Source organism: Saccostrea echinata, unplaced genomic scaffold (assembly GCF_033153115.1).
Source record: "Saccostrea echinata isolate AGI-Se365-2 ecotype Australia unplaced genomic scaffold, CSIRO_AGI_Sech_v1 ptg000023l, whole genome shotgun sequence".
Classification (NCBI taxonomy): Eukaryota; Metazoa; Mollusca; class Bivalvia; order Ostreida; family Ostreidae; genus Saccostrea; species Saccostrea echinata.
Genome location: NW_026889772.1, coordinates 1,667,669 through 1,693,325, shown reverse-complemented (window position 1 = coordinate 1,693,325; position 25,657 = coordinate 1,667,669). Strand labels below are relative to the sequence as shown.

General features: G+C 34.6%; 1 protein-coding gene across 2 annotated transcripts; it reads right to left on the bottom strand.

The window, feature by feature from the left end:
* Positions 1-5,556: 5,556 nt before the first annotated feature.
* LOC133191334 (dnaJ homolog subfamily C member 27-like) lies at positions 5,557-22,542 on the bottom strand. Of its 2 annotated transcripts, XM_061327078.1 has the most exons (8): positions 22,187-22,542; positions 20,665-20,747; positions 20,485-20,554; positions 17,873-18,037; positions 16,872-16,946; positions 15,569-15,610; positions 13,348-13,508; positions 5,557-5,981 (listed from the first exon to the last, which is right to left on the bottom strand). In XM_061327078.1, exons 1-8 carry the CDS (start codon positions 22,262-22,264, stop codon positions 5,849-5,851), a joined length of 807 nt encoding a protein of 268 aa, XP_061183062.1. In that variant the 5' UTR covers positions 22,265-22,542; the 3' UTR covers positions 5,557-5,848. The 2 variants fall into 2 exon arrangements, with proteins under 2 accessions (XP_061183062.1, XP_061183061.1); XM_061327077.1 differs by lacking the exon at positions 15,569-15,610 and having other exon boundaries at positions 16,830-16,946.
* Positions 22,543-25,657: the final 3,115 nt, after the last annotated feature.

Below are 25,657 nucleotides of genomic sequence, written 5' to 3'. Positions count from 1 at the left end.
CCGTAGGAACCGGGGGGGGGGGGGGGGGTGGGGGGGGGGTGCCCCCCCCCCCCCCCAATAATTTTGCCGATATATAGATAACTATAGTAAACATAGATTCTAATAGATACTCTATGCTTGTTAATGCTCAATAAAAACGTCTGATGACCTTTTTTTTTTAACTTTTTTTTGCTTGTCAGGAAATTTTTGGTACTGCCCCCTCAACTGTCAACTGAAAATGTATGGCTGTGCCCCCCCCCCCCCCCCAAAAAAAACTGTATTTGCTTCCTACAGGCCTGAAAATATCCAGGACAATGCAAGTACATGAACCTCCAAGAAAAAATGTATGTTCATTGAACAGAATTTATGAACATAAGAAATTATTTTACAAATTTGTCTCTTTCATTCGAAGAAAATTGATACTGCTACATGTATATCCCCCCTAAAAAAAGCATCATTAGAATATTATCCAGAGCGATGGAGCTTTAAGAAAAGGTGGGGGTCAGTTTATCCATGAATATGGTCATAGCAATATTAGGGGTGCATGTAACGATAAGACTAAATCGTAATAGATCTTGGTAAACTGTGAACTACTAGATATCGTGTACATATCGTGATATTTCATTTCTCATATGTGACCGTGACTGGCAAAATGGGCCCAGATGAGGAAAATTCACATTTTCAATTTTTCTTCTTATTTGATTTGTATGAAAGTCTAGAACAAAGATCCAAAATATTTTTGAAAAATTCCAACCCTAAAGGAACCTATGCCAATTTAAATGTGTCAACAATTTTTGGCGTATTTTCTTTGCTGCAAGAATTTAGCAAACACTATTTTTTTTTACATTTCTAAACAAAGTATTGATATTCGTTTGTTTTTTATTTATATATATTTATATTTTTTTCATAAAAACTTTATGAATGAAGCATATCAAATAAATACTGCTTTGATTTTTTAGTTTAGTATATTTCAAAAGTATATTGCCATGGTAACACTAACAGAATCATGCTAATTGATGACTAATGTTTTTTTTTTTTTAAAAGAGAACACTATCATACTGGTGATAATTTCATAAATAAGAAATGGATGACATAAAAACATATAATATACATTTGTACAATTTTTCATATTTTCAAAAGAAATATACCAGGCATATTTTGATAGAACAATAAACATACAATAAACATACAATTTAAAAAAAAAATGTTTGTCAAATACAGGTAATAAAAGTTGTACAATGTAGTATTACTACATGTTCGACAACAATGTTGTGTTGAAAGTTCACTGAATGGTATCCTGTTATATCAAACAGGCAATGATTTTTGTGATTGGTCTTCAGATATAAGTTATGTACATGTACGAGTTAGTTAGGATTACTTCTGTTTTGCATTAGCAGGCTTGCCCTTTTCATTATCTGTAAGAGTAATAACCTCAGGTTAGGGTTGCATAGACTTTGAACAAACAGCATCTTTTGCAGCATCTGATGAGCAGAATTCTCTGATACCTTTAAACAAGTATCCCTGTCTTCCAATATCAAGTCTTCTCTCTGTGATATGATGGTATTTAGTTAAAAGTTTTAAAGGTCTACAAAAAATTCTGAGGAGATGTCACTGATGTTTTCCAATCAAAAAACACCACTGGCTTCTTCTGGTCCTGAACAATATGTAGAACCTTGTGTATATGCTTTCTTGACTTATGAACAGATTCTGCTATCTGGAGAAAAATACAAAAAAGTGGTTTCTTTCAATCAATATTCAAAAAACAATTTTACAACACTGAAAGGATGACTGACAACATGAAAATACCAATTCATTATCTGCATTAATAAATTTCCCTCTGCTAAAATTCAGATATTTGAGTTTCTTCACTTTAGCTTCTATGCTCCAAAGTGTCGGTCAGGTTCAAACTTGGTATGGCCAGCAATTAATCATTGTTGAAAACTGTATCTGTTTATGCAGACCCAAATTGAACAAAAATACGAGTCGTATATTTGAATATTAGTGTTAAATTTTTCATTGTTTGCAGAAAAAATAATCATCACTGTTAAGTACATGCAATTATAATGTACTTTAAAGAATTATATGAAAAGTTTATCATACAGAATACCATCTCACTATAAAAGCTACAACAATGTTCTAAGCACAAGATCTTTAAGTCTTAAAAAAAAATAAGTTCTACTAAAACAGTTTCTCTACAAAGCAAGCTAATACATGTATATTTAAACTTTGGTATCTTGAACATCGATCTCAACCTTTTGGATATCTCGAAGTTTTTTCTCAGTCCATAGAGTTCGAGATAATCAGGTTTGACTGTTTAATTTTTTTTTAAACAAGTACATGTACAACCAGTTTTTATTTTTAAAAAAATCAATTTCTCCATAATTCATTCCACAGAGCTGTGTTGTTTCTTCTCTGCAGTTGTCCAAGTGAAATCCCCTTCTTCACCATAGTATTAGTACCTGAAAGAGTAATGGCTTCAACTTCTCTATTGTCAGCTTCCGTTATAAATTTATTTAGCAATATACCATTATCACTTGCATTTGAATTTTTGTGTCTCCCACCATTGATTTGATACGCTAGAGTATATTCTAAGTTCGAACAATTTCTAAAATGATACAAGCTATTGACAAATAAGTTGATGATAAAAGGATGTCAGTTGTCTAGGTTAGAGTCAACATTTCACAAAATCTATGGTCGATACAATGATCTTGTCAGCAAATACAACCAATCGTTAGATCGCACGTTACTGACTTTTTTCACACAAATTGTTCGGCCATTATTGTCACATTGAATTGTCCATGAATTTTTTCCGATCATGACAACCCGTACGGAATTTTGAGGCCGAATGGGCACAGCTTAGACACAGAATCCGTACGGGTTTTTGAAAAGCCGTACGTGTTCTGCATATCAAAGACATGGACACAGAATCTGAGTCTGAAATTGAGATGTTCTTACACACAATTTAAATCTGTGTCACAGGGAGACAGTTTCTAACTTAGAAGATTTGAATGATAGTGAGGCGGATTTTGTGTATATCACAGCTTTTTCCAGAGCATGTTTATTCACAGCATCCCTTGTTCAAACAAATTGGAGGGATTCATGAACATGAGCTAGCTTGTGTCTTTTTTACTCTAATTAAAGGATACTAAACAAATAATATAAATATCAACTGGAATTGTACTTATGTCAAACTGGGATGGTTTTTCCAGCTTTGAACGAGATCCCCGCCCCCAACTGAAAATGTATGGATGTGTCCCCTCAAAGTGAAATTGCTTCCTACGGGCCTGATATGAATCGTAAAATATTTTATTTATTAGAGATATTTTATGGAAGGTGAATGGGGCACACTCTAATATAATTCGAAGCTTTTAAAATTATAAAACTATCGGTAACCATATTGACAAAAGCCTTGTAAAATTTGGTTTCAGTCTCCATTTTGGTATCTTCAGTAACATCTGGAGATTATCAAGGATTCTAGATTACCTAGATATTGATGGATACACAGATCCCAAGACTCCATATATGGTATGTCACACGGCTTTTTTTGACATGGGTTTCCCAAATCCGAGTCTCCATATATATATGGAAAATGACATAGGTTACAGAATCCATATAAGGTAACTAGGATGGCTTTCTGGCACAGGTTTTGTAAAAACTGTGTGATCTCAATTCAATATTTCCGCCAACATCCTGTGCCTCGACCACTTTTTGGCTCGGCTTTCTGTACATATTTTACATAGGAACAGGATTGTTTATAAGCCGCCCGGACTGTTTCATACAGGGAGGAGCCCACGATGGGTGTGACCAGTCAACAGGGATACTTACTCCTCAGTGGCACCTGATCCTACTTGTACCTCTAATGTTTTTAGAGGTCCAAGTTTGCCCTGCTCACAATTTGTATTGTTTCATTACTGTTCGTTATCTTCATATTTTCATATTCATCATAGCTTTATGGAAGACTTTGGGATATTCAAAAGATTTCTAGACAGAATACTGTTTGACTTTTTGGCAGTGTGCTAGTATTATAGCACCTTAAGCACAGTTTCCAATAAAGCAAGTAGTAGACTTTATCACTAAATGTCATGCATATTAAATTATTAATATTATAAACATTCAGAAATGTTCTAAACTTGTTAAAAGATCAATCTCCATCAAATAGCACACAAGATAAATATAAAACATTTAAAGTTAAGTATGCATTTTCAACAGACTTCAATTCCATTCAGAATAAAGTCTGTCTGACCCATAAAACCATAAAAATATGTTTTCAATATATTTTATTTCAGCTACTAAACAATTCAATTCATCAGAGGTTCATACAACAGTGGCTGTTCATAAGCCTTGATGGTTACCTAAGTATTATCAGATTCTCCATCCATGACCAACTAAACAGATTAACCCCAGCAGAGACAATAATGATTCACAATTTTGGTTAACAGTTTATTCAAAGTTCATTGTCACCATGCATAGCATATAGTTTGTTTTGCTAGGTGTCCAGAAGTAAAAATTAAGATTTTAAATAAGATATATGAGTTCTCAAAAGAATGAACAACTAAGCCCTGCATAGAGTTCAGACAAAATAATTTTTTGGTAGGCTAGTGATACAAATAAAATGCAATTTTATTAACAAGAGCTTAACTCAACCCCTGAAAGATCATAAATGTCACACTTTGGTAGAGGGCGAATTGAACACTATAGATCATTTAATGTAGTATACCTCCTATATGTCTTGCAGTACTGTAAAATCTTTAAATATGCTGTGAAAACACTTATTTTTTGGGGGATGGGGGGTAATTTTCATTGTTTTTGAGGTATGAAGAGACCCACAAATTCATATCCACCACGAAAAGTAAAATGTCATATACATAACTACTCAACAATTCTTCATCCACGAAATCAAATCCCTAAAATTCAATAGTTTTCCCCTCAAACCAAGAGAATTTGACCCCACCAAAATATTTGATTTTACAGTAGGGCATTAATTTTCAGGGTTTTGGCCTCAGGGATGTGGAGAATATGACATTCATAAATGTTGTTGGTCCTTGTTTATAGATGTACAATTATCAGAATTAATGTTTGGAATTCATTTACTAAGAGAAGGCTCCTTACAATTGATGTTCAAAAGTCGATGAAAGACAGAACACAAAAAAAAAAAACAATATTTTACTATGAATACAGAATCTGAAGAAGTTAACCATTAAACAAAGCTAAACAAAATTGTAGAATAGATAGATGAATGAACAGACCACAAACTTACAACCAGATTTTGCTTTGCAATGTCACTCAAAGAGGAATTTACAATGTACACATCAAAAAGCAACACAAATATTTGTAAACATTTGTAACAAGCAGATTGTAGTTGGATTTGACCAGTGAAAGAGAGAGAGTTGTAATACATAAAATTTTGACTAATCACTCCCACTAGATGCACAATAAATAAACTAAGAAAGTACAAGTGTACTATTATTTAACCTATTCTATCCAATACTCACACATGCTTCATTATAAACACAACACCAAATAATACAATCATAGGTGAATTACATTCTAAATAAGTATACAAATCTACACAACAAATATATTTCATATATCGATCCATTTATGATAAGTTTCAGCACAAAAATTGTTACAACGGAGCATTTGTTGAATTATCCTGACAATTTCTCTGGTTCAAAAATTCAACTTTAGTCACATGTAACACAAATGAGAATGCTTCACCACTGACACAACACCTTTGCAGTTATAAATTGTACATAGTGGAATCAAATCTTACAGTGATGTTTTCAGAATGACAAATATGGTAGCTTAGTGGGATGAGATGATGTAGTGTATATCACAGATTTTGATAGAAAGACGTGAGGGCAGTGTGCTATTGGCAGCGCTTCAGTAACGTCGTTCTGGCAGCCACTAGGAGTTTGAAGGCTTCCTCACTCCCGGGGGCCACACTTTTGTCAGGGTGAAGCAGGACAGCTAACTTCCTGTAAGCACGATTTACATCATCCCTAAAAATAGATAATTCATAGATATCAATGTGACACATGACATGAAATACTGTTGTTTATTGAATTATCATATTGGTAAAATAAAGTAAACTAAAAACCTCTATAGGCCTATTTATATGTGTACATACGTGTCTAGTATACAATATATCATAATTATATTTTTCTCATCACAAAACAAATATATGACAAGTCACTGAATTGTTTAATTTTTGAGGTGAGAATCAAATTATATTTAGTTCCACAAGCTTGCCTGTACGTGATAAGCCATTGTATGCTTTATCAATTAACATTATCAGAGTTTAAAATAAAATATCTTCTTTCTATTGTACATTCAACATTCTGATAGATTCAATTGATTGTTCTTACAATAAAATTGTGTATCAACCATAACTTAGCACTATATATATATATATTTCTATGTTGCGCGCCGAAACATGGCTGAAATACTGCCGACTAAGCATTAAACAATAAACAATCAATCAACCCTATGTTCCGAGTTCAATTATTCTGCACAAATTGTTGGACACATCCAATTTTTGTGAAATTACATGTAGGAAGAGGGTGAATTAAGCTTTAAGAACTGGTGCCCAGTCCCAATGTTTATATTTATTGCAATAAAAAATGTTCCAACCAGTTCAGTGCAGATATATTCTATGGTCACCAGAATCACGTTAGCTTGGTGTTTGATATATTCTATGGTCATCATAATCAAGTTAACTTGATGATTGGTAAATTCAAATTCACCACAATCAAGCAAGCTTGGTGCATATATTCTTTGGTTACCATGCAGAATCCAGGTAACATGGTGATTGATATATTCTACAGTCACCATAATCAAGTAAGAATGGTGCTTGATATATCAATGGGTCACCACAATCAAGAAAGCTTGGTGCTAGAAATATTCTATAGGTCACCACAACAAAGTAAGTTTGTGTTTGATATATGCTAGGGTCACTGCAATCAAGTTTGATGCTTGAATTTATTTTAAAGTGCATCACCACACTAGCATAATCAAGCAAGTTTGGTGCAAAATATTCTATTGGTCAACACGATCAAGTAATTGAGCTTAGTGCTTGATATTTTCACTCTGTCACCTCAAAAAAAAAAAGCAAACTTGCATGGTTCTTCAGGTCAGCATTATCAAGTCAGCTTGGTGGTTGATTTATTCTATGGGTCAATACAATAAATCAAGTTTGGTGCTTGATATATTTTATAGGTCACCACAATCAAGCGCAAGTTTGGTGCTTGACATATTTTACGGGTCAACACAATGAGCAAGGTGGGTGCTTGCTATATTATATGACTGTCACCACAGTCAAGCAAGTTTAAGTGAGCTTTGTGATTGATATTTTATATATACATGTACTATGGTGTTTTGTAATTGATATATATTCTTTGGGTTACCACATTCAAGATAGCTTTGTGTTTGATGAAATATATGGAGATAACGAACAGTATTAAGCTCAAAAGTCCGTTAAACAATACAAATTTTGGAGCAGAGCAAACAATTCATATATTCTGTTGAATGCCACAATCAAGTAAGCTTGGTGTTTATATTCTATGGTCACCATAATCAATTATCAAGTAAGCTTGGTACTTGATAATATATGCTACGGTTCACCACAATCTAGTAATTTAAAGCTTAGTTTTTGATATTTTCTATGGCCACCATAATCAAGTAAGCTTGATGCTTAATATATATTAATATGGTTCATCACAATAAAATAAGCTTGGTTTTTTGATGTAATAAAATACCTTTGATCACCACAGGAATTTGTGCTTGGTAAATATATAGAATGGGTCTCCACAATTAAGCAAAGTTTGTGACTGATTTAAATGATGGACACTATAATCAGCCTTATATTTGCTATGGGTGATCCTAATTGATTATTCTTGTAGCCTGATAAATATTTTTAATGGAGCTAATGGGAGAACACAATCAAGCAAACTTGGATGAAGATAAGTGCATGAGAACATGTTTACCATTGGTTACCACACTGCAGCACTTAACTTTGTGCCTTTCATTTACAGAGGGTTATAAGAAGCAAGCGATATGATATCTGATATAAAATGGGGTCAACAAACATACAGTAAAATTAATATTGACAGATATAGAATATACAAGTCCTAAAAGAGACTTTTAAAGGTGCCTTATAATCAAATTCAAGCAAGCTTGGAAAACCTAGTTAAACTTGGACACAAATCATGAAAAAGTACAAAAGGTTAAAATATGTTACAATACCAATCAAAATAAAACACCAACTATTTAGAAATGCCAAGTTCCAAAATATAGCAGCATGTGTAAAATAAAAAACACCTGGGTTTAGTACTTTTTGTATTTTTTTACAAATGAAATATGGAGATAATGAACAGTTTTCAAGCTCAGTCCATTTAAACAATACAAATCAGGAGCAGAGCAAACACAGACCACCAAAAACATTGGAAGTGGGATCAGGTGCCATGGAGGAGTGAGTATCCCCTGCCAAATGGTCACACCTGCTGTGTGCTCCTTGTCATGATTGGGAAAAACAGAAAAATCTGTAGACAATTCAGTGTGTGAATAATGGCCTAATCAATTAGTATAAACAAGAGGCCCAGGGGCCACATCACCTGAGCACTATGGCTAGGAAAAAGCAGAAATCACTTCAGTCTTGAAAGGTTGAAAAGTTTTAAATTTAAAAAGTGGTTGGGGGTCGGGGGGGGGGGGGGGGGGGGGGGTTGATTTGACTAACTTGAATCTGTACTTCATAGGGATGCTTTTGAATTAATATGACAAATAACAGCATTGCTGTTCTTAAGAAGAACATTTTTATTGATATGTCCTTTGTATAACTATGATCCACTGTTATGGCCCCTCTATTCTCCTGGGGGGTCATGAATTGAACAAATTTGAATCTACATTACCTGAGGATGCTTCCATTTAAAAATGACCAATCATGGCTTTGCTATTCTTGAGAAGAAGATTTTTAAAGATTTTTCCTATGTATTCCTATGTAAATCTTTGATCACCCATTGTGGCCCCACCCTACCCCCGGGGGTCATGATTTGAATAAATTTGAATGTACACTACCTGAGGATGCTACCATATAAATATGACCAATCATGGCTTTGCTGTTCTTGAGAAAAAAGATTTTTAAAGATTTTTCCTATATATTCCTACGTAAAACTTTGAATGCCCATTGTGGCCCCACCCTACCCCCAGGGGTCATGATTTGAACAAACTTGAATCTACACTACCTGAGGATGCTTCCACATAAGTTTCATATTTTCAAGCACAGTGGTTCTTGAGAAGAAGATTTTTTAATGATGCCATTAATTTTTCACAAATTCATAATTATCTCTCCTTGGAAGAAGGCGTGGCCCTTCATTTGAACAAACTTGAATCTCCTTTACCCAAGAATACTCTGTGCCAAGTTTCGCTGAAATTGGCCCAGTGGTTCAGGAGAAGAAGATGAAAATGTGAAAAGTTTACGACAACAATGACGACGACAGACAGACAATGGACAAATTTTGATCAGGAAAGCTCACTTGAGCCTTTGGCTCAGGTGAGCTAAAAATGTCAGTCAGCATTTGACTTTATGATAGATTGTATTTGCTGACAAGGTCATTGTATCAACCGTAGAACTTGTGATATGATGACTTACAATGAGACTGTTGATATCCTTGTTTCATCAACTTGTTTATCAATAGCTTGCCTTGTTTTAAAATTGCTCATATGTAGAGCATGCGCTTGAGCATCGAATAAACTGAGAGACATAAAACCCATAGGTGATGTAAAGAATCCTTATGTCAATGCTCACATGGTCAGCCATTGGTTTTCCTGTGACCTAGTTATTATAACGGAGAAGTGAGTAAAGACACCTAAATGGTAAAAGATACTCTGTCTGGTTATCTATCATGCATGAACAGTAGTACTGGATGGCAAAATGACTTTGATTTTTGCAGATATGATAATTGATCAAGCAGTTAACAGGGTATCAATTTTCAGAAAATATTATACCAAAAATTACTTGAAAGAAGAAAATATTTAGAATATATGTTATTTAATCAACCAAAGCATGCAGATATTTCCATGAAAGTGCAATTAACATCATATAATTATGGACTCTTTTGGTGATTAATATGGTTTGATATTCACCAAGTGTATCAAGAATGGCATATTCCATGTTTTGCTAAGGGAAACTCCAAATTTCTGTCTAATCATAATGTGAAATAGAAGGTGCACAATGGCAGTATGTAATAACAATTCTACGAAAGTATCATTCAATTATATTCAGTGGTATAGAATGAGTTAGGGATAGGAGATGGGTACACCCCCCCCCCCCTTCCCAATATTATTGAAAGAATTGCATTGTTCACATTTTGCTACTACATGTATGTATTTTTTAAACATACATCTTAAATAAAATCAAAAGTGTTAGTACATTCAAACCTAATTAAAAGCAAAATGAATAGAGTTGCTACCAATACATTTGAAAAACTGGTGCACAAAATAATGAAAAAAAAATGTTAATCACTAAATCAAGTTTAAAAAAAATGTTTTCATGTGGGTTTTAAGATTTGAGCTTTTACTTACTGGGCAGTATATTACTAAAGCCTCTAAAAAGGCCCATGGGCCACAATGCTCACCTGACCATCTCTAGTAACTATTAAGTCATTGAGCAAAGGGCAAAAATATACATATTTAAAATTTTTACATACATTGAAAAATTGCGACAGCTTTTTAAATTTTATTTGAAGAAGTCCATATTCCTGTGTAAAACTTGGAAACCGTATAAGAAACTTGACCTTTACAATGCCTCCGTTTTGTGGCACATTTGAAATTGTTCCCAGTGATTTCAGGGGAAAAAATGTGAGAAGTTTACATTTTAAACACACTCAGAAAAGCTGAATTATCAATAGTCTAGCTTAGGTGAGCCTCATTCAATGATGTTATTTTATTAAATATTTGAAAGTGCCATATTCTGGAATATGTTTTTACAAAAACCAGAAATCTCTTATGAGACTGTCGCTCTACTGATGTGTGCTTGGTGTATCTTAGTATTTATTGAAATCTGATTGAAACTGTAGAAGTAATGTTTAGAAAGAATTTGACATAAATTTTTATTTTTAGTAACCATGGCAACACCATTTGTTGATATCAAAAAAACAGTAAATAGAATTATGGATCTTTATAGTATATAGTACTTCTGTGTCCAATCATATTGAAATTGGACCAAAACGGTAGGATGAGTAGCATTTTGAAAGAATTTCACAGAAATTTCTATTTTTAGTAACCATGGCAACACTATTTGTCAAAATCAAAGATCAATACACAGAATTATGTATCTTAGTATAGTGTATTTGTTACTTAATTGGACCACAACTATAGGAAGAGTATCATTTTGAAAAATTGTTCATGGACAAACAGACAGACATACACATGAATGGACAACAGACACCTTACTATTGCATAAGCTCTTCTGGTCTCTGACTAGTAGAGCTAAATATTGATATTTTAATATTTCAAGTTATATCCCTGATTAATGCAATATCATATTATTTTACAAAGTTAAAAGCCATAATCAGCAAGAAGAATATGTTGAGCAAGAAAATGGAGTTTTTCAGCTGTTGTGCAATACAATAATTATGTCTTAATTAGATGTAATAAACAGAGTTCTCTACATAACACCCAGCTTAAACAGAATAGACAGGAAACTAGAGAGTTTTACCTCAACGAAAAGGGAAAGATTCCAATGAGCTAGACAAAGGTTAAAAGATTGCTATTAAAATAATTGTATCATTGTCTACACATAAAATTTCAATGGGCAAAGATTATAATGAGCATTAATTTTATAAATAGCTTATCCACAACTCTTTCCACTAAGTACCCAACTATTGTTATAAAATTGTTACCTTGAAACTGTAAATAGTTTATGACTTTCTGAGATGACATGACATTCATTGTGATAAACATTTTTTTTCTGTGTTCAAACTATTGAATTTGAAATTTGAAGGGAGACAAACTTTAAATTATCACCCTTTACACCTCCACAAGATGTTTGTTTAATGATGCAATGAAACCAGAGTGGACAACCAGGTGAAATGATCTCACCAAGGTCAACAAATGTCATCAAAGGTCACAGAGCTAACCAAATCATTCAACAAACATTTCATTATTTTTAATTCTAGATGTTTTTTCTCTCTTATAAACCTATGTTTCATTTTTTCTTTTACAGTAAAACACGCTCATGGCAAAGTGACAAGGAGAGTGATTTTGCTTCACTCTAAAACGTAATTCATTATATCTGTAGAAGTTTACAACATGATTTAAGGCCACACAGAATGAAAATCACTTTGCTATAAGAGTGGATTCATTATAAGCGTGTATGCTATAAGTATATTTTACACATTCCTTTTCCTTTATTTTCTGAGCACTAAGATAAGGGCAAGCAAAACAAGTAAAAAAAAATATCATTAAATTCCCCTACACAACAGTCTTTCCTTTAGATGTTACATTAATCTTGAGTCAGTTTTCTTCAGCACACTAGGTAAAACTAAAAATAAAAAGTAGGTCACACCATTCCATGCATAACATTTTTTTGTCACTTATAATCAGAAGCTGCATGCATTTTCACATCTCTATACAAACCTTAGTCAGAAGCAGCAAAATTTTTAATTAGTTTCTCTTAACAACTTGTGCTCAAGCTTTTCATTATTTAATTGTGATACCTGGGTAGATTTAGAATATCCTACTCATTAGCACTGGTGGGCCCAAGGGAGGAGTTTATACTGTATTGATAAGATGATATAGTTAGAAATAGGTACAGGGTTCACAAAAAAAAATTAATATCAGTGAAAAATTTTACAAGCAACACATCTCCCCACCCTCCCTTCCCTAAAACAGTGGCCTTTGTGCCACCACATTTCCCAAGTCACATCATTTCTCTTCCTGAAAAATAATTTAAGTAACTGTAAACCATAGATCTAAAATACACATATTGTAATTTGAGAACAGACTTCATGAACAAGATTTCTTGTACACCTTTGAAAGTGTTTTTTTACTGATTTGCTACTTTAAATAATTGTCAGAGCTGCAGTTGCTCTTGAATCTCTTGGATATATTTTGCATGCATATAACAGTTGGCCAACAGTATATAAATTAAAATGAAACCCCTTATCATAGCTTCATTTTAAATTATTATTAAGATATGAACCAAAATAAGATCCAGAGGGAAAAAGTTCAACGTGGGAAAAAATAGTTTTAAGATCTCAAAACGAAAGCATTTGAATTTCTTTGTGAACAGAGCACCAGTATTTCTTCATTAGCTGGCCTACAGTTGTGAGTTTGAACTCAATTCTACAGATACCAGTTTTCGTAACTTACTTTGTAGCACCAGGAGGCAGACCCAGTCTCTCATAATCGTTTTTTGCATTGCGGAGTTTTTGAATGGCATCAACCTGCTCTTTTGAGTAGCCGAGTGTGGTTTGTACCGGGACTCGCTTTCCTCCATTTTCAAAAGCCGTGACAACAGACTCAAACAACGTCTGTAAAATAGAGAGCATAAACTCAAAGTCTTTAAAACAGAGAGCATAAACTCAAAACAATGTCTGTAAAATAGAGAGCATAAACTCAAAGTCTGTAAAACAGAGAGCATAAACTCAAAACAAAGTCTGTAAAACATAGAGCATAAACTCAAAGTCTGTAAAACAGAGAGCATAAACTCAAAACAAAGTCTGTAAAACAGAGAGCATAAACTCAAAACAAAGTCTGTAAAACAGAGAGCATAAACTCAAAGTCTGTAAAACAGAGAGCATAAACTCAAAACAAAGTCTGTAAAATAGAGAACATAAACTCTAGAAAATTTCTGTAAAACTGGGGCCAGGTAAAATTAAACTTTAGATTCTCATCCCCGCCCACCCCTCTCAAAGTGCCCCGCCCTGTTGTTTTTTATTTTGGTTTTTGGGTTTCAAAAGTATTTACATGTATTTTTACTCAGCAAGAATCACAGTCAAAATTTAAGAGTTATCTCCCATCTGTATTTATAGCACAAAAGCCATGTGAAGAATGGAGAAAAATCGGCAATAAAAGCAGTTTAAATATGTAGGGAAAAGATAATTTGCCAGAATAGAGAAGGCATAGAAGCAAAAATAACATAAATACATCTAGAAACCATCACTGGCATGAGCAAGTTTTTAAAGAGATTTTAACCAAGTAAAAACAGACGAAGAAAATGACATCTGGTCAAGTTATAACTTAATAATCGCCAGTTGTATGTGATTTTGTATTTTTTTTTTTTAAAAAAAAGATCATCGCAGACTTTAGAGGATAATAATGCTAAGGAAATGGTAAATCTTAAACTGTTGAGCATACGCTTCTCAGTAGAATATTTTACAGTTTTAGACATCCTGTTTTGCAGAAATGACATATTTTAATGTTGAACGTGTCAAGTCTCAAGAACAAAAGTATGAGGACAGTGGAAATCTGTGGTATTTCACACAAAACAAAAGGAGTTGTAAGTAAAACTAAAAGGTATTTGGAGAAAGGCTGATGAGAAGTCGTGACTACTACATACAGCATATGCAATTTATTGGGATCCACACCCCATTTTGTGTGACGTGTGCCGTATCTACATGTACTTGAAAATTCATTAATAAAAACTATAAATATTTAATATTCTATAACAAGAATCTTCGGTAGATATTTAAAAGAATAATAATAAAATATATTCATATTGGCATTAACATAATGTGAAAATTTTGTGTAAGAAGAGCGTTATGTAAATATTTTCAATAATAAAAAATAAAAAATAAAATCCGCCCACCCGCCCCAATTTTTTAGCAGATTAGGATGAGAATCTAAATTTTAAATTTATGTGGCCTGGAGTATAAAGTAAAATAAAGTCTGTAAAACCAGAGTGTGATTTCAAAAGTAAACAAACATAAAATGTATATATGCAATACTTTTAAAAGGTTCAGATATTTCTTAAAAGTCATTCATTATAGGTTGTATTGCAAAATAATGTGGTATGTAATTATTTGTCAACATTTGTTTCTACAGAGACTGAGATAACTGTAGCACACTAGAGATAAACAACAGCCTTCCGGCTTGGTTTTTATTTGCCAACAAAATCTCTCGACTATCGGGGTATATTCTTCAACAATTCCTCCAATGCAGGAATTACTTCTTAAATAACTGACAAACTGTGAACATTTCACATAATACTGGCTCTATACTATATGCTGATGTCTCAAAGGGCTATATCTACTGATCTACCAAGATGAAATTCCTTTTACTAACATATAACTATAACAAACCTGGAACATTTCTGACATGCCCTCTCCTGTCTGGCCCGACATCACAAAGTAAAGGTACAAACCTGGAACATTTCAGACACGCCCTCTCCTGTCTGATGTCTCAAAGTAAAGGTACAAACCTGGAACATTTCTGACACGCCCTCTCCTGTCTGATGTCTCAAAGTAATGGTACAAACCTGGAACATTTCAGACACGCCCTCTCCTGTCTGATGTCTCAAAGTAATGGTACAAACCTGGAACATTTCAGACACGCCCTCTCCTGTCTGATGTCTCAAAGTAATGGTACAAACCTGGAACATTTCAGACACGCCCTCTCCTGTTTGGGCTGACGTATCAAAGTAAAGGTACAAACCTGTAACATTTCAGACACGCCCTCTCCTGTCTGGGCTGACGTATCAAAGTAAAGGTACAAACCTGGAACATTCAGACACGCCCTCTCCTGTCTGATGTCTCACAGTAAAGGTACAAACCTGGAACATTTCAGACACGCCCTCTCCTGTCTGAGCCGACATCTCAAAGTAATGGTACAAACCTGGAACATTCTAGACACACCCTCTCCTGTCTGACGTATCAAAGTTAAGGTACAAACCTGGAACATTTCTGACATGCCCTCTCTTGTCTGATGTCTCAAAGTAATGGTACAAACCTGGAACATTTCTGACACGCCCTCTACTGTCTGATGTCTCAAAGTAATGGTACAAACCTGGAACATTTCAGACACACCCTCTCCTGCCTTGGTCGACATCTCATAGTAAAGGTACAAACCTGGAACATTTCTGACACACCCTCTCCTGCCTGGGCTGATGTATCAAAGTAAAGGTACAAACCTGGAACATTTCAGACATGCCCTCTCCTGTCTGGGCTGACGTATCAAAGTAAAGGTACAAACCTGGAACATTTCAGACACGCTCTCTCCTGTCTGGGCTGATGTATTAAAGTAAAGGTACAAACCTGGAAAATTTCTGATACGCCCTCTCCTATCTGATGCATCAAAGTAAAGGTACAAACCTGGAACATTTCTGATACGCCCTCTCCTATCTGATGTATCAAAGTAAAGGTACAAACCTGGAACATTTCTGACACACCCTCTCCTATCTGATGTATCAAAGTAAAGGTACAAACCTGGAACATTTCTGATACGCCCTCTCCTGTCTGGGCTGATGTATCAAAGTAAAGGTACAAACCTGGAACATTTCAGACACGCCCTCTCCTGTCTGAGCTGATGTATCAAAGTAAAGGTACAAACCTGGAACATTTCAGACACACCCTCTCCTGTCTGATGTATCAAAGTAAAGGTACAAACCTGGAACATTTCTGATACGCCCTCTCCTGTCTGGGCTGACATATCAAAGTAAAGGTACAAACCTGGAACATTTCTGATACGCCCTCTCCTGTCTGAGCTGACGTATCAAAGTAAAGGTACAAACCTGGAACATTTCAGACACGCCCTCTCCTGTCTGGGCTGATGTATCAAAGTAAAGGTACAAACCTGGAACATTTCTGACACACCCTTTCCTATCTGAGCTGATGTATCAAAGTAAAGGTACAAACCTGGAACATTTCTGACACGCCCTCTCCTGTCTGAGCTGATGTCTCAAAGTAATGGTAGCCCTTGGTCTCCGTCCAGATTCTGGCCTCTGCCTCATCTACCACCCTCTTCTTATCCGACTGAAAAATGATTTATCCTGAATTATTTATCCTTGTTCTCAGTGCACCAATACAGATCATCGTGACATGTACTAGTGATGGGAATCGATAAGAATTTCATAATCGATGATCGGGTTACACTATGTAACTAATTATCGATTATAATCGGACATTTACAAAGTCTCTCAATTTAGTTAATTTAATGGTAAGAATGGGTAAATGACTACTTTTCTGCATATGTATTTGTTGTTTATTTTGCTGAATAAGAATAAATGAATATCATCTGAGTGTTTTATTGAGTGTGTATCTGTTTTTCTTTAATTTTTCTTCATACACTGTACAGATATATACATCTATACCCAGGAATGTGCTTTGTTATCCAGGTATGGATACAATTCTGTTTGTCTGGCCATTACGATACCCAAATAAGTTAATAGATAAGTTGCAGCTGGAATATTTGACTTAAAAACTATTACGCTTGTTAAAAAAGATAATAAACCGATTAATCAGAATAAAAATTTTGTAATCGAGCGCTTGAATTAGGTATGCCAGCAATCGACTGATTTTCGATTATAATCGATGATTGGAACATCACTAACATGTACATCAACAATTAACACAGAAAGTCAACTCTTCCATATGCAGTTGTACCATGTAGGTTTTATGAAAAAAAATACAAGGGAGGCATAACCCTCCCTATGAGAATTAACTCTATAACTTAGAAATCCAATGCTTTATTTTCATCTAAAAAGTGCTGCTTCAAATTTAGTCTACATGGTGCAGTGTACTAAGTTTGCTTCAATTTTATTTCCATGGTCTATTAGAAAATTGTTATCATGATTTATTAAGTGAAAAGGACATCTCCCTCAAGTTTTCCATTTTTTTTCAATTACCTAGCAATTAACACAAACATTTCTCTGAGCATTAAGATCCACAAATTTGTGTACCTTGTTAGCACAAACACACACAACAACGTTGTCCATTTCTGACTGGTTCCCAATTTCATTCTGCATTTCCAGCATCCAGCTGTCGAGTGCATCAAAACTCTGTCTGTCACTGACATCAAAAACAACTACAGCTCCCTGTGTATCCTTATAAAACTCATTCCGCACCTGTAAATACAAACACAACAACAGCTCCCTGTAAATACAAACATAACTACAGCTCCCTGTAAAAAAATACAAACACAACTTCAGCTCCCTGTAAACACAAACACAACAACAGCTCCCTGTAAATACAAACACAACAACAGCTCCCTGTAAATACAAACACAACTATGGCTCCCTGTAAATACAAACACAACTACAGCTCCCTGTAAATACAAACACAACAGCTCCCTGTAAATACAAACACAACAACAGCTCCCTGTAAATACAAACATAACTACGGCTCCCTGTAAATACAAACACAACTACAGCTCCCGGTAAATACAAACACAACAACAGCTCCCTGTAAATACAAACACAACTACAGCTCCCTGTAAATACAAACACAACTACAGTTCCCTTAAAAGTACAAACACAACTACAGATCCCTGTAAATACAAACACAACAACAGCTCCCTGTAAATACAAACACAACTACAGCTCCCTGTAAATACAAACACAACTACGGCTCCCTGAAAATACAAACACAACAATAGCTCCCTGTAAATACAAACACAACAACAGCTCCCTGTAAATACTGACACAACTACAGCTCCCTGTATATACAAACACAACAAAGGGCTCCCTGTAAATACAAACACAACTACAGCTCCCTGTAAATACAAACACAACTACGGCTCCCTGTAAAAACAAACACAACTACAGCTCCCTGTAAATACTGACACAACTACAGCTCCCTGTATATACAAACACAACTACAGCTCCCTGTAAATACAAACACAACTACAGCTCCCTGTAAATACAAACACAACTACAGCTCCCTGTAAATACAAACACAACTATGGCTCCCTGTAAATACAAACACAACTACAGCTCCCTGTAAATACAAACACAACAGCTCCCTGTAAATACAAACACAACAACAGCTCCCTGTAAATACAAACATAACTACGGCTCCCTGTAAATACAAACACAACTACAGCTCCCGGTAAATACAAACACAACAACAGCTCCCTGTAAATACAAACACAACTACAGCTCCCTGTAAATACAAACACAACTACAGTTCCCTTAAAAGTACAAACACAACTACAGATCCCTGTAAATACAAACACAACAACAGCTCCCTGTAAATACAAACACAACTACAGCTCCCTGTAAATACAAACACAACTACGGCTCCCTGAAAATACAAACACAACAATAGCTCCCTGTAAATACAAACACAACAACAGCTCCCTGTAAATACTGACACAACTACAGCTCCCTGTATATACAAACACAACAAAGGGCTCCCTGTAAATACAAACACAACTACAGCTCCCTGTAAATACAAACACAACTACGGCTCCCTGTAAAAACAAACACAACTACAGCTCCCTGTAAATACTGACACAACTACAGCTCCCTGTATATACAAACACAACTACAGCTCCCTGTAAATACAAACACAACTACAGCTCCCTGTAAATACAAACACAACTACAGCTCCCTGTTAATACAAACACAACTACGGCTCCCTGTAAATACAAACACAACAACAGCTCCCTGTAAATACAAACACAACAACAGCTCCCTGTAAATACAAACATAACTACAGCTCCCTATAAATACAAACACAATTACAGCTCCCTGTAAATACAAACAAACTACAGCTCCCTGTAAATACTGACACAACTACAGCTCCCTGTATATACAAACACAACAACAGCTCCCTGTAAATACAAACATAACTACAGCTCCCTGTAAATACAAACACAACTACAGCTCCCTGTAAATACAAACATAACTACAGCTCCCTGTAAATACAAACACATCTACAGCTCCCTGTAAATACAAACACAATTACAGCTCCCTGTCTATCCTTAAAAAACTCATTCCACACCGGTAAATACAAAGCTACAAAATGAAAAAAAAAACTATGTCTGGTAAAGGCATATTCCTGTCCTCTTAAAGTTAAATTTTAAAAAAATCTTTTGAAATATTCACCATCATATATACTGTCTTTAAAATCTGATTAAACAAAATCTTTTCTGAATGGAAAAAATAAATGGCATTTTTTGTCTATGTGACACTGAGATTTTCTGTCAATTAAAAAAAAAGTTTTAAATGCACAAAATTTGTTTTAATTTTTTTTTTTTACAGAGAACAGTTTACTCAGGTAAAATATTCACAAATTTCATTGTTATTATCACTCCATACAATGTATAAAAAAATCAAATCTGCACAGACCTGCAACCAATCAATAAATCAATGCAAATACATGTACATTACTTTCTCTGAAAATCATTGAAAAATTAAATTTACTGAATACTCCTTTGAAGAATTTCAAATACCGATACCTGTGATTTGACCATTCAAAATAAGATCTAAACCTTTGCATTTTCAGCTTTTTAAAACTTACAAAGGTTGGAAAAAAGCTGTGTTTTAATTAATTAATGTGAAGGCTTTACCTCATAAAATATGGGATGTCCTGCCATATCAAAGATGTTCACCTTAATTTCTCTGTCTCTAACCGTCACTCTGCAAAGTCAAATGAAAGGAAGAGAACGTAATCTCATGAAATATGAAATGCTGTATAAAATATTGATACACATTAAGATATATTTTTTGTAGCACGGAATCATGCTTACTTTGTAACACCATAATCAATCCCTATAGTTGCTAGGTACTTGTGAACAAACCTCTTCTCACAATATCGCTTTATGATGCAGCTCTAAAGTAAAAATTGAAATAGATTTAGTAATTGAAAAATACTTTAATTAAAAACATTCTGCTCTAATAAAGCCCATATATTAAACTAATTAATTATTATAGTGAGTGCACAAAGTGAGCCAACAGTTATAGTGAAGATTAAGTTCTTACAGGAAGCTAAAAGACACAAAAAATAAACTGCATCTACATGTACTCTACAATGGCCTATCGTAAAATAAATTGCAATAGGCCTATTTTAGACTTAGTTACGGAAATGCAGCTTACATTTGACATCACACTCTAGACAGTGCGCTGTCACCACTGTGCAGTTTGAAGAGTTGGAAGAAATATATGGAGATAGCAAACAGTAATCAAGCTAATGAGTCCATTCACACAATACAAATCAGGAGCAGAGCAAACATGGACCTCTAAAACATCAGAGGTGGGATAAGGTGCCATGGAGGAGTGAGCATCCCCTGCCGACCGGTCACACCAGCATTGTGCTCCTTGTCATGATCCGGAAATAATGGAAAAATCCATTGACAATTTAGTGTGTACATAATGGCCTACAGTGTAACAAACAGTATGAAAAACGTCAGTCAGCATTTGACTTAATGATAGAATGTATTTGCTGACAAGGTCTTGACCATAGAACTTGCGAAGACTGTTAATAGTGAGTGCAGCAAGCAGCGCAAAGCACTGCTTGCAAAGCAAGCTCAATAGACTAACCTGTAAGAACAGAGGAAATTCGGAATGAAATCTGCACATACGTCAGGCAAAGTTTCTTGTGCAACGTTCCCAGAATTCCTTCGCTACCAGGGTTCCATGTGAAATTATTACAAATCATACAAATGACCAAGGATAATTGCTCCTTATCAAGAGATATTTTTACTTTTATTTCTTTGCAGAGAGCTTAAAAGAACAAAAAACAATTGCATCTACTCTACAACGTATTTCATTTAATTTTGCACAAGAACTGTTGTCTCATTCAACAATATGTTGGGTTGTCTCCATAAATTTCAACGTCATGTGACGTCACAGTCTAGAACGTTCTCGTGCGGTTTGAAGTTTGAAGAGGCAGATCAAAGTTAAAAGTGTAAGCTGTGTATATAGTTTTTGATGGTACAACTGTGCTCATAACAACGGTCACACCGTAAAACATATTATTCTTGTTTCATCAATCAAAGTTATAAGGGTAAGCTTTGTAAAGTTTTTGATGGTACAACAGTGCTTGCCCCAATGGTAACGGTCACGCCAACCAATGTACAGTATTTGTGTCTAAAAATGTAACATATATATATTTATTCTTACAGTAATAACATTGTCATCAAAGTGACTTTAAAATTTAAAACAAATGGGTAATTATTGTTGTAAGATTGAAGACTGGGCTGGACAACACTTGAGTAGGACCTTTCCTCTTTAAGAGACATTTTTATAAACACGGAGGTGGGTACATTATACCTTGCCGGTCTCAGCGTTTCCCATGCTGATTATTTTTATCCTCAGCGGCTTTTTCGATTTCTTGTCCATTCCTGTCATCTTTATTTTTCTACCAAATCTCAACTATCAAGTAAGTTTTAAACACAAACAAATTTTTACATTTCATCATACATCGATGAGAAATCCATTGGTTTCGCTATCACGGTAAATATGTGGAACTTTCATGATAACAATATCTGATAAGAAGTATTCAGATTCACAAAAGTCTACTTCACATATCCTTTCTCCATTCCCAAAAATATAAAATCTTAGCAGATAACACTTAAACTTTGTTGAAGTTGAAACTTGAAAGCGTCTTTGGCAACTCAAAAGCAAGGGAGCGGAATTTCACTTCCGCAGATAATATCTCACGTAATTTGATTGAGGTATAATATGTATGCTGTTTTGGATCTCGTAACCAGCCTCTATAACCAGGCAGAGCGCATGCGTGAAATAAATTTCCATCGAGATCGGAAAACAGTAGAGAGGAAATTCGGAATATATAATGGAAACTAGTAATGCGGAATGATACTATAATCAGATGCAGAAATTTTTGCATAATTCGATCAACTTTTATTTAAAAAAGCAGAATAATAAATGAATCAACTTTACAGTTAGTTTTTATTTATTTATTTATTTATTTATTTATTTATTTATTTATTTATTTATTTATTTATTTATTTATTTTATCATTCTTATAATTAATTAACTAAGTAACTGATTAATTTATTAAAAAAATATATATTTGTATTTTTTTTTTAAATTCATTTATAACATTCTTTCCTTCATTTATTAATTATTCCATCCATTAATTAATTATCTATTAATTAATTCATTGATTTATTAATTTGTATGCATGTTTGTTTATTTATTTATTTATTTATTATTCTAATAATTAAGTAATTGATTAATTCATTAAGAAGTTCATTTATTTGTTTGTTTATTTATTTATTACATTCATTCCTTCATTTATTTCGTATTCTATTAATTAATTTATTTATTTATTTATTTATTTATTTATTTATTTATTTATTTATTTATTTATTTATTTATTATTTATCTATTTATTTATGCATTCATTTATTCGTATTTTTATTTATTTCTTTATTTTTTATTTCTTTATTGATTGATTGATTTATTTTTGCATTTATTTATTGATTAATTTATGCATTTATCATATATTTCTTTTATAAATTAATTATTTTTACAGGGTTTATATACTTATTATCAGGGTCTGTTTATGCATTGCCATAGTTTGTATACCATCACCAGAGTCTATATACCTATCACCAGGGTCTGTATACCTATCAACAGGGTCTGTACCTATCACCAGGGTCTGTATACCTATCACCAGGGTCTGTATACTTATCACCAGGGTCTATGTACCTATAACCAGGGTCTATATACCCATCACCAGGGTCTGTATACCCATCACCAGGGTCTATATACCTATCATCAGGGTCTGTATACCTATCACCTGGGTCTCTTTACTTATCACCAGGGTCTGTATATCCATCACCAGTGTCTGTATTATCTATCACCAGGGTCTGTATACCCATCACCAGGGTCTGTATACCTATCACCAGGGTCTGTATACCTATCACCAGAGTTTATATACCCATCACCAGGGTCTGTATTATCTATCACCAAGGTCTGTATACCCATCACCAAGGTCTGTATACCTATCACCAGAGTCTGTATACCCATCAACAGGGTCTGTATACCCATCAACAGGGTCTGTATACCCATCACCAGGGTCTATAAACCTATCACCAGGGTCTATATACCCATCACCAGGGTCTGTATTATCTATCACCAAGGTCTGTATACCCATCACCAAGGTCTGTATACCTATCACCAGAGTCTGTATACCCATCACCAGGGTCTGTATACCCATCAACAGGGTCTGTATACCCATCACCAGGGTCTATAAACCTATCACCAGGGTCTATATATCCATCACCAGGGTTTGTATACCCATCACCAGGGTCTGTATACCTATCACCAGATTCTGTATACATATCACCAGGGTCTGTATACCCATCACCAGTGTCTGTATTATCTATCACCAGGGTCTGTATACCCATCACCAGGGTCTGTATACCTATCACCAGAGTCTGTATACCCATCACCAGGGTCTGTATACCCATCAACAGGGTCTGTATACCCATCAACAGGGGCTGTATTCCCATCACCAGGGTCTGTATACCTATCACCAAGGTCTGTATTATCTATCACCAGGGTCTGTATACCCATCACCAGGGTCTATATACCCATCACCAGGGTCTATATACCCATCACCAGGATATGTATACCCATCACCAGGGTCTGTATACCCATCACCAGGGTCTATAAACCTATCACCAGGGTCTATATACCCATCACCAGGGTTTGTATACCCATCACCAGGGTCTGTATACCTATCACCAGATTCTGTATACATATCACCAGGGTCTGTATACCCATCACCAGTGTCTGTATTATCTATCACCAGGGTCTGTATACCCATCACCAGGGTCTGTATACCTATCACCAGGGTCTGTATACCTATCACCAGAGTCTATATACCCATCACCAGGGTCTATATTATCTATCACTAGGGTCTCTATTATCTGTCACTAGAGCTGTACATCTATCACCAGGGTCTGTATACCCATCACCTGTTTGTCTGTCCGCAAAAACTTGCCCATTACTTTTGATTGGTTGGACCTATGGCTTTCATATTTCACATCTGCATTCCTTGTGATAAGGCCTTTGCTTGGGTTCTAACATATTTGACTTTTTTGACTTTGATCTTTGAGTTTTTCTCACTTTTTCAAGAATTTACCAAACTTTAACCTTGGCTATAACTTTTCAACAGTTGGTGCAAGGGCTTTCATACTTTATACTAGTATGTGTATTCATAGTAGCAAGACCTTTGAACGGATATTAAAAAAATTGATCTTGACCTTTGAGTTTTACCAACTTTTAAAAATTTTAACCTTGAGAAATTAGTATCAGGGCTATTATTTTCCACATATGTATTCCTTGTAACAAATCCTTTCTTTGGGTTCCGACATATTTGAAATTTTGACCTTTATCTTGGAATAAGACATACTTTTGAAAAACTTTAATCTTGGCCATATATTTTGAACAGTTGGTGCTAATTCTTTAATGTTTTACATGTGTATTTCTTATGACAAAGCCTTACCCTGGGTACCTTTAATTTGACTCTTTGACCTTGACCTTGCAGTTTGACCCACATTTAAAAAACTTTAACCTGAGCTAAACCTTTTAAATGGTTAGTGCCTGGAATTTCTTATTTCTCAGATATATTCACTGACAGTCCTTTCTTTGGGTAACAACATTTTTCAGCTATTAAGGACATACGCAACGTAGTTTGAACTTTATTGTCTTTTTCCCTGGAGTTGAAGATTTCCAATACTTAAAGGAACTGTGTGCTACATTTTAATG